The sequence below is a fragment of the Macadamia integrifolia genome, chromosome 1 (genome assembly GCF_013358625.1).
Source record: "Macadamia integrifolia cultivar HAES 741 chromosome 1, SCU_Mint_v3, whole genome shotgun sequence".
NCBI classification, from domain to species: domain Eukaryota; kingdom Viridiplantae; phylum Streptophyta; class Magnoliopsida; order Proteales; family Proteaceae; genus Macadamia; species Macadamia integrifolia.
Window position 1 is genome coordinate 4,320,975 of NC_056557.1, and position 10,695 is coordinate 4,331,669.

Here is a 10,695-nt window from a genome sequence, read left to right on the forward strand (position 1 = left end):
CAGAACTTCGTTGAGAAAAGACTAGGGTTCCTAGAGATTGGCGAATTAAGGTTCTTAGGGTTTAAAACATTGAAATTTGAAATTAATTGACATGGTTTTACTGATAAAACCAAAGAACAATCAGAAGGTAGCTAATAACTAAGAGGCATTTACTATCCAACAGAGAAATTAAGGTTGTTTTCCGAATTGTAAATTTTAAGAGCCTAGAGAACTTGAAATGGAATCTGTGATTAGAAAAAGAATATGCCCTCTTCTTCATGCTCACGAACAAACGTTGAACCAATTATTTGGTTTATATTATTTCTCAATGTAGTATCTTCTAAGCGAATACTGTCTTTAATTAATGAAACAAGCATGGTTTTCCGAATTGTAAATTTTAAGAGCCTAGAGAACTTGAAATGGAATCTGTGATTAGAAAAAGAATATGCCCTCTTCTTCATGCTCACGAACAAACGTTGAACCAATTATTTGGTTTATATTATTTCTCAATGTAGTATCTTCTAAGCGAATACTGTCTTTAATTAATGAAACAAGCATGGTTTTCCGAATTGTAAATTTTAAGAGCCTAGAGAACTTGAAATGGAATCTGTGATTAGAAAAAGAATATGCCCTCTTCTTCATGCTCACGAACAAACGTTGAACCAATTATTTGGTTTATATTATTTCTCAATGTAGTATCTTCTAAGCGAATACTGTCTTTAATTAATGAAACAAGCATGGCATGTTCTAACAAACCCATAAAGCCCTAGATATATGTTTTTATTTACAATGTAATACGTGCACTTTTTCTGTTTCTCTGAATCTTAATAGCTTGTAAACAATGTTCTTATTCATTTTTCTGGATGCAATTTGCGCATAGATATAAATACAAACTTGCCTTTCAAACATTTTTTTACAGGTACAATTTATCCAACTTAGTGGACCACTTCCATAGACGAGGTCTGTACCGTTCCATCTTTCTCAGGTGCCCACCTTTTCTATTCTGCTATCAATTGAGTTCTATGTTTTTGTTAGTCATTCTTGCCTCTCATCCCTAACCCTGACAAACTGATATGTTGAAGCGTCATCACAGTATAATGGAAGGAGATGAATCTTTACAAAGAGTATCGCCTGAAGTAATGGTACAAGACCCAAGCATTAGAAACACAGTTTCTCACCTGCCTCTTATTGTCCTATTCCATGGAACTGGAGATTATTCCATTCCTTCGGATGCCAGGTTTGTGTCTCCTCTAAGTGGATCTTTTCAATGGTTATAAACCAATGTTTAATGTCAATGGTATTTAAGGTTTTAGAATCATTATACAGTGCGTACAATTAATTTTTTCTTCTTTTCAATGGTTATAAACAATGTTTAAAGTATCAATATTGGCTATTGTATTGGAAAAGTGATTTTAAGAGAGATCATTTCATATCGGAGAGATGCAAGATAAACTAAAGATTTGTTTCTTCTTTTCAATGGTTATAAACAATGTTTAAAGTATCAATATTGGCTATTGTATTGGAAAAGTGATTTTAAGAGAGATCATTTCATATCAGAGAGATGCCAAGATAAACTAAAGATTTGCATGGAAATGCTTAGGATACATGCAAGTTGTGAAGCATAAAATGCTATATATATATATATATATATATTGGAAGAAAGAACGCTATGTTTCTACGCCTAGACACAGTAGGTGCCGAAAGACAATGCTGCTCCCGTACCGAAGATGCTCCTGCGTGCCCTCCCATTGGCTTGCTCGCTGGTGTGTACATGTGCCAGTAGAGTAGCATTCTCTTACATTTAGACGAGAACATACTACAATGCGATACGTGCATTCAATTGATTATTTCTAAAGGACTTCTTACATGTACTGGTACACAAAAAAAATGGCATTTTCTGTTTGGGGAAAGATTTAGGGTTTAAGATGCTGATGCAGATTCATCACCGAAATAGGCTTGTTTTATTAGGAATAAGTCCATGGTTGGGATCCATACATGTTAGGCTTTTGGTCCCATGTGTTTTGAGTGTAATAGGCCATTTTTATGGTCCTAAACTAGTGGCTTTAAGGTTGCATACGAGACTAACTAGTTTGTTTCCTTTTACATTAGTTTGCTTTTAGTTGGGTTCAATTTAAGCTATTAGTCTTTGTTATTTCTTAGGAGTTAAGTTATTAGTTGAGTCAAGTCATTAGTTTCCTTTTTTAGTTTGTTTTTATTTTCAGTTTTTAGAAACTTATGTAATAGGCAATCAATTGTGGGGGTTTTTTCTTATTTTGGAACCTTCTAGTTGCTAGGCTGTATTCCCTTCCCCATTATCACTATTAAGACAAAGCAAGGAGGCTCTCATGGCTTAACGATTTTAAAGAAAATAATTGTTGGAGTTGCTGCTGCCTTTTCCATGGAGATTTGTCTTGTGTTTGATCCAGATGACTCTTTGCGGTGGGAAGCCCAAAAAGTCCTTTTCTACTTTATTATCTTCTTCTTCTTTGCTATTTAAGGTGTTTAAGACCTGCAATTTCAACCTCAATCTATCACAGGTAACTGAATCTGGACCTCTCTCGGTTCTACCGAGGAAATCCTTAATTTCGTATTTGTTTCCCCTGCTGCCTGAAACACTTCCAGCCATCTCCAGTGGCTGAAATTTTGGTTGAACCATCCCCTTCACTAGGCTGAAACCAGATCCTAGTTTGGGCTGAATCTGACAATCAAATCTAGAGTTATTCAAAATCTCCTGAATTTTGTCCTGTAGTAAATCTGGGTTGTCCTGTAGTGAAATCTACCCAGATTTCAGATCTGATTCGGAAATTGATAGAGAGTTCTGTTGTCCCCTGATTTCTTTGACTTTTTTTTTTTTTTTTTTTGGTGAGTAAGAAATTCATTACCAAGTGAGAAAGAAGAAAAATGGGGGGGGGGATATACAGCCCTGAAGGGAAAGAGGAAAAGAAAATAAAAATCCATCAAAAGATGCTACATCCCCAAAGGGCTGGGGGAGGGAGGAATCAAAGTAGGGGAAGGTAAACCCCAAGAAGAACCAATGAGATTGTTCCTAGGGGAGTTGTGTAGGGAGGGGAGGAATGAGGGCAAGTTTGGAGGAGACCTCAAAGTAGATGGCATTCCAAATCTTGTCGAAAGACTGAGAGTTGGAGGTCCATCTACAAAGATTGCACTCCATCCAAATATGGTTAATAGTCGCTCCAAAAACTAACTTTCCTGCAGTGTCACAGATCGACTTCCCTGTATAGGTCATGTCAATCCAAATCCATTCTCTGACGAGAGGGGGTTCTTCTGGATGGCCAGCACTAGGCTAGGACTCTTCTCCAGATGGAGGGAAAACAATAGTAGAAAAAAGAGATGGTTGAGCCATTCCAACAAACGCAGCAAGCAGGGGAGATGCGGATGTGATGATGAATAAGGAAGGATTGAGTGGGTAGACAATTGGAGAGGAATCTCCAAACAGTAAAGCTATGACGAGGGATGTGTCAAGGAGAAGTGGTGCTATTAGTTCTCATTAGGTGCCAGCAGATGAGGAGGAGAAATTCCAAGAGGAGGAAGGGGTCCAAATAACTTTGTCCTCCCCAGGAGAGGAGGGGAGTGGGGAGCAAGGACCAAATGGAGGACAGGGAGGTGAGGCTGGAAGAGGGGGACCAAGCTCCATTTGAGATGATGGAGAGAGGAGTGTCTTTTGCAAGACTAGTGGCGTAAACAAATCTGTGCCCCACTTTAGAGAGGAGGATGCCACTAGGATGCCAGTTGTCAAGCCAAAGAGAGGTGGAGAGACCATTTCCAATCATGCAATGGATATTTTCAAAATGGCGAGAGGACTTTCCAGAAGGATATTGCGCCAGACCCAGGAGGAATCTGGAGGGGTAGGGGTGGTCCACAAGGAGTATTTACGGAGAAGGGTACAGTAGGCCTAGGTTACCCAAATGCTATTCTATTTGGAAGCCAACTTCCAGATTAGCTTGAGAATACCAGTAGAGTTGACATCCTTAATCCTTCAAAGACCAAGACCTCCCTCAGCTTTAGGGAGGCAAACGGAGGACCAGGAGGTGGGGTGGAGAAATTTGGTCACTTCTGCATCTTTCCAGAGGAAGGAGCAGAAGAGGGACTCAATAGCCTTTATGCTGACTTTGGGGAGGGCGAAGATACCAGACTAGTAAATGTAAGAAGATTGGAGGACAGACCTGATGAGCTCCTACAGTTTTGGATCAGGTTGGATACATATGGTAATAATTTTAAGTCCATGTTTGATATCGATACTCCGATTTCTTGTGCTGAGATCAGTTCTTGTTTGATATCTGTTGATCTACTTTGTTGTCGTGATTTTGGGTGTTCTTTGATAAGTATCCTGCAGTTGATTAGGTTGGCCTTGCCAATCCTAGTTCTATGTTAAATGCACATATCATTGAAAATAAATAAATAAATAATTTGATGCAATCATTCAGGTTTTTTTTTCACTAATCCCATTGCAATAAACGACATTAAAAATTAATATTTGACCCAAAAAAATTCGTAAGTTTCGATAGAAAACTGTTTGTGTGGAAATCTGGTTTCGATCCTAAATTGCAGGTTGTTTAGTCACCAAACGATGATGAAATCACTACGACTAGAGTTTCTTTTGCCAGTAGAACTTCAACTTTCCAAAATAAAATTGATTAGAACACTACTATATAAGTGATTTTATTGAAACCAAGATTTTTTTTTATTGAAATCATACTCCTGAAATAAATTGCACACCATTGGTTTGCATTTGACCTGTTAGCTTGAAGATAGGGTGACAATGGTTAAACCTCTAAACTTGGATACTTAAATCCTTACCTCTGTTAGATTTTTTGGGAAGGAAGGTGTGTATGTCTGTTGGTATTGATATGAGTTTGGCAATCCAACACTTGTAGTTATGTTACTAGGTTGACATCTCGTTATGATAATGAAGTGATTTAGATTTAAAATGATTGCCATATGTATGCAGGTATGTTAGTATGCATAATTGCCTAGGTCTTAAAGGAAATCCTTGGTGTTAAGTTGCTGTGGTGTGGCATGGACCTGCTGGCCATCGTTTTCTTCTCTCTCCCCTCCCAATCAATCGATTACTTCTCCCTTCCCTTGCGACATCTTTGCTGCTGCTATTTTCTTCCTCTTCTTCCCAATCAATTCTCCCTCTCTCTTTTTTTAACTGTCACAAGCACTGGACTGAAGAACCAGCAAGTTGCTACCCTGTTTCTGATTGATACTCAGTCTGAATTCATTACAATAAAATCCTTCTCCCTGAGATTGGAGTGTTTACTAACCAATCACCGGGTGATTCATCCTGTACAACCAGAGGCCGGAAGGGTCACCTAAACGGAGAGTTTTGAATCTCAGATCTGATCCCTGTTCTACTGTCAAGAAATATTTGCAGAAAATATTCAGCTCACTCACACTTCATTCCGTTTCCCTGAGATTGGATGATTTGCTTACCTATCCAGGGTGATTCATCCTGGACAAGCAGAGGCAGGAAGGTCACCTGAATGGAGAGTTTCAAACTGAACTCAGATCTGAACCCTGTTCTACTGTCATGCAGTATTTGCAGAAGGTATTCGTACTCCTTTCACTTGATCTTCAACCTGATGTTGGTCTTTTTTAAGAGCCCAAGATTGCAAGTCTTTGCCTAAAAAATCAGATTGAAAGGGTTTTATGTTGAGTGAGAATCCTCCATTGAAATCAGGCTCAACCTCTGCCCTTCTCTATGCTGTTGAGAGGTAGATGGCTTCTTCTCCCTCTCCATCATGTTTCTTCTTTATTTTATTCCTCTTTCCAAATTAACCCTACCCTTCTTCCCTTATTCTTTCTTTATCCCTTATATTTACTTTCTTCCAAGTCTACTCCTCTTTAAATTGTAATACCTTTATTCATCCAAAAAAAAAAATTAATTCATCCAAGAAAAAAACTGTAATACCAATTCTATCCTCTTCTTTCCTTATACCTAAGTAATCATTTAAAATTCCATATATTTACCAAGTTTCCACTTTCTTACAAAGTAAGGAATATTTACCTTCTAGACCTGATGTTGGTCATTTTTAAGAGCCCAAGGTGTTGCAAGTATTTGCCTAAAACATCAGATTGAAAGGGTTAATGTTCAGTGAGAAACCTCCATTGAAGGAAAGTTCAACCTCCACCTGATGCAGTTACACGTTGGATTTAGGGCTACTTTTGAATTTCGTTGAATTCTCTATTTCTTTCCTTTATAGAGTTAGAACTTAGTTTGGTGGTCAAATTTTATTCTTATTTGAGTGAGATTTTATTTCTATTTTAGATTAGATGCAATATTTGTTTTAGTTTTAGAATGGGAAAGTAGGTTATTTTTTCAGTCTTTAAATAGAGTTATTGTACCCAACAATGAGACTTGAATTGATTTAAATTGAATGAATGTTTTGGGTGAAACCATGGCTGCTGTGAGCTGCGAATCTCTTGTACTCCCTCTCTGAAATTCTCTGTTCTGTTATTCCCTTCCCTTTCTTCTTCGACTCCATCTTCTTCCTTCTTGTCTTTATTTCTGTTTGTTACACCTAGCTGCTACCTTGTTTCTGGCAATAGTTGTAGCCCTACTCAAGTGCTTTGATCTCTTTTGTGTGTGATCTGTTTGGGCCTAAGCTTTGATCGAAGGAAGCACTCCATATACGACCTGAAGCCTAGTATCTTGGCTCCTATTGAGTTTCCTATTCTGAGGAACAAGACTTGCGACTCAGGCTGCCTGAAGCTACCGCCCAGATCTGATTTGCAGAAGTTAATTACTCTTTGTGCCCTTGAGGTCTGCGATTATTATTGCTGGATTCGATAGAACATATTATGGTGATCCTCCGTTTTAATTCGTGGGCTGAATCGATCATAAAGGAAAGAGCTATGACCCTCGCAAAGTCCTTTCATTAGCGCTGGTTTTTGGCTTCATAGGTGGCTTTGAGTCTCGAAGTTGAAGACCTAGTTTCTCCCCAAGATTCTTTTGTTGCTTTAGTTTATTCCTCGTAGTTTCCAACATACCCTTACTTCTCCCCCTTATTACCTCCCAACCTTTGCTTTAACTTTGCTTCCTAGTTTATCCCTTCACAATAATTCATGTTTCCCTTCATATCCCATCACTTGCTTTAACTTCCACTTACCCTTTTAAGATTCCCTTTGTTTACAAGCCTGCCACCCTATTATAAGATTATAAAATATTTACAATTCTGTCACTCTATTCTTGGGTTGAGTTATTTGGTGATTGGGTGGGCCCCTAAGTGATTCGATTCCAGTTTCGGAATTCCGGATCCGCATCACCACCCATCTCTTTGCTGTTGAGAGGTTGAAGATGGCTTCTTCTACTCCTTCCACAATATGTTGCTTCTTTATTTTATTCCTCTTTCCATAATTACTCCTCCCCATCTTCCCTTATTCTTCTTTATCCCTGTCTTGAGTTTATTCCAAGTCTACCCCACCCCCTTTAAATCGTAATACCAATTATATCCTCTTATTTCTTTATATAGTAATCATATAAGATTTCATATATTTACCAAGTTGTCACTCTGTTATAAAATAGGAATATTTACTGTTTTGTACTAAGCCCTTGATTTGAGTTTTCTGCAACGTCATTTGGGACCATTAACGATCCCAAGGAAGGACTTCAAACCAGGATTGCACCAATAAACCAATGGTTAGTTATCTAAAGATGGGAATACTAGAAATAGTCAGAGGCGTTCCTTGTAACATGACCTGTTATGTTACAAGAGAGGGGAGGGATTTGGGTACAAGTTGCATAGAGGTGATAAAGATACATGTTGAGAAGAGTTAATAATAGGCTGTTAACGTCTGGATGTCCTCCAGTCTATTTTTTGTATCCTGCAGTGCACTGCATAACCATACGCAGAATAACATTTTTGCAAAAGCCAAGTGGTTTTTACTTTTGGTAATGTATCCTAAGTGACAATATTTATTGTAGATTCCAGGAGTTTTAAGTATAAATAGAAATCTTCTATGAGTAAGGGGATTTCTGGATGGAAGGGCATTTAATTTCGTCCAAATTTTGTGGTATATCTTGCCTCTCTGAGATGGTCAAATGCAATTTGCTGATACTAGCATGTTCTTTTATGCAGTAAGACGTTTGCAGATACTCTCCGAAAAGTTGGAGCTAAAGCTGAACTAATACTATATGAAGGAAAAACACACACAGATTTGTTTCTTCAGGTGAGGTTCAATGAAATTCTGGCCTTCCTAAATGTGATGAGTTAGGTTTTAGTTGTCATCTTCCCTGGTGGAAAAAATTAACAAGTGGGTTGCTTTAAGTAAGCGGATTTCTTTTCAATTTAAATAAATGTCATGTTTGGAGGGGTGGGGTGTTGTGGAAATGGGTGGGCCATTGAGGAGACTTTGCAAAGCTGAATTCTTACCTGGGATAGTGAAGGTGGAATGGAGATGATGGGAATTTGTATAGGGGAAAAATTTAATTAGCAACAAAGTGTATTATAAAGACGCCAAAGCATAGAACTTCCTACAGATCGGAAGACCTCCTACTAACCTTATCCCTTTAATATGGCAACTGTGCCACTACCAAGAAAAATGGAGTAACAAGATGCTTATTATTATCCATTCGTTGTGAAAACCGTTAATGGCTATTATCTTCTTATGACAACTTTGAAATATTGGCATTTGAGCATTCTTATCTTTTTTGCTTAAGCAGGATCCCATGAGAGGTGGTAAGGATGATCTCCTTGAGGATATAGTTGCTGTCATTCATGCAGGTGATGAAGAGGCCCTCGCCAAAGATACAATTGCACCTCCTAGGAAACGTCTTGTGCCGGAGTTCATGTTGAAGTTGGCTAGGAAAATCAGCCCTTTCTAGGTAATTTGGCTTTGGAGATTGGTTTGCCTTATGGTTTTTCATGATTGTGTTGCCGCCTTTCCATTGCAGAAAAATATTGAATATTGTGCTCATGAATGTAATATTAAAAAAATTAAAAAAAATCTTACTAGCCATGCTTTTGGAAATTTAATCACATCAAAACTTACATGTCTTCTTTAAAAAAAAAAAAAATCAGAGGTACAAGGATAATATCTAGCTTTAATTACCCGGGACCCCTAGTTCTGTGGTTAGGAGTTGGGATAACAATCTCCAAGCTAACTTGACTAAGAGCTTTATTATGACTAGCCACTACTTAAACTGTAACCACCTAAAGATTTGGGACAATACATCATCTCCAAAGAAACAAACGACCACCCCCTACCTTCATCTTTTAATCCATTTCAAAACCTAACATTGATCAGAGTCCAATTGATTGATTACAAGACATCCAATACTTATGAATATAACTTAAGACAGACTTAATAAGAACAGCTCTACGGGCATGAGACAACAAGGGTATCTCCCAAAGGCCAAACTTAGGACGGACACGATAAACAGCCTTATTCCAAATGGTTCTTTTTTCCTCGCCACCAGAGGAGTATCTAGATAAAGAGAACCGTCCTCCATTCTGTGGCAGTTTCATTTTCCTGGCATCATCCAGGGGTTTCACATTGTCAACCTCAATCATTTCTTAATTCATTAAGATTCACATCAAAATTTTCACATGTAAATTTTATATGACATTGAAAATTTGTATATGTAAATTTTCACACGTTGACATATTTCACTGTTTGTTTTCAAGATGTAAAATGTGGAGTAAAAGATATTCTGAAAAGTATAATGCCTTAAGAGGCAACGCATTGAACATCTAATGTCCACAAATGTACTGAACTTTGCTTTCTCTTGAACCTACAATCAAGGAATTGTAGGTAGGGGACAAGGAAGAAAAAAGAAAAAAGAAGATTAAGAAGTGGAGAAACCATGTTAAAAGTATAAATCTAGCTCCAAAGGTTTTCTATGTATAGGCAACGAACTTCAAAGTCCAGATATGCATTTTCAATTGTTCTACGACCCAAAACCAGTAGAGAAACTATGGGGAATAACCCCAGCTTTCCCCATTTCATGGCTTAGATGTAGAAGTTGGGAGAGAGAAACAAAAGAAGAATCCATAAAACAACTCAGAGAGAAGACCTGGAGAGAGATTCCTTTGATGGATGGCTTGACTTTATCTACAAGTTCGTTTCAAGTTCGTGCTCCACCACTCTATGACAGACTCTTGAGTAGCTCAAAAACATGCATCACAATGCTTGGAACATGTATACTCATTAAAGCACTTGGAAGAGCATAATAGCTTTTTCACACACAAATAAAATGTAAATTAAAAATAAAAACTATTAAAAATCATAGATTGTACTCGTGGCATCCTTTGCCTCAACACTTTCAACATAAATTCTTTGAGTAGAGGAACCAATTAGTAATCCCCAAGCTAATATGTTGACCTATGTCGTCTTCTTCAATTTCATGATTTCATTTTTGAACTTTGAAAATTCCGAGTGGTTTGCGTGTAAGGCTCTATTCCTGGAAAGAAATCCCTATAATGGAATCTGAATATTTAACTTGGTGAACTCGGGTAGAGGATGTATGATCGAGAATCCGAACCACTCTAAATAGCTTGTGTACACTCTTGTCTCTTCATTCTATTATACTTTCTTCTTTTGTTTGTGTTTGTAAATGTTTGACTTTATTAGATTATTTTTGTCTGCAAGTAGTCAGTCAAGAAAGTTTGACAATCAACCATCTTTGTCTCTAAGTAGTCATTCAAGAGACCATAAATTAAAGTAATACTTAACCAGGCTAAAAAAAAAAAA

General features: G+C 37.7%; 1 protein-coding gene across 1 annotated transcript in view; it reads left to right on the forward strand.

The window, feature by feature from the left end:
- Positions 1-10,506, forward strand: part of LOC122083478 (isoprenylcysteine alpha-carbonyl methylesterase ICME-like) — a 37,311-nt gene extending 26,805 nt beyond the window's left edge. The window contains exons 8-11 of the mRNA XM_042651312.1: positions 899-964; positions 1,073-1,216; positions 8,082-8,172; positions 8,666-10,506. Coding sequence (XP_042507246.1) covers positions 899-964; positions 1,073-1,216; positions 8,082-8,172; positions 8,666-8,827 — 463 coding nt within the window. The 3' untranslated portion in view covers positions 8,828-10,506. The remainder of the gene's footprint in view (positions 1-898; positions 965-1,072; positions 1,217-8,081; positions 8,173-8,665) is intronic.
- Positions 10,507-10,695: the final 189 nt, after the last annotated feature.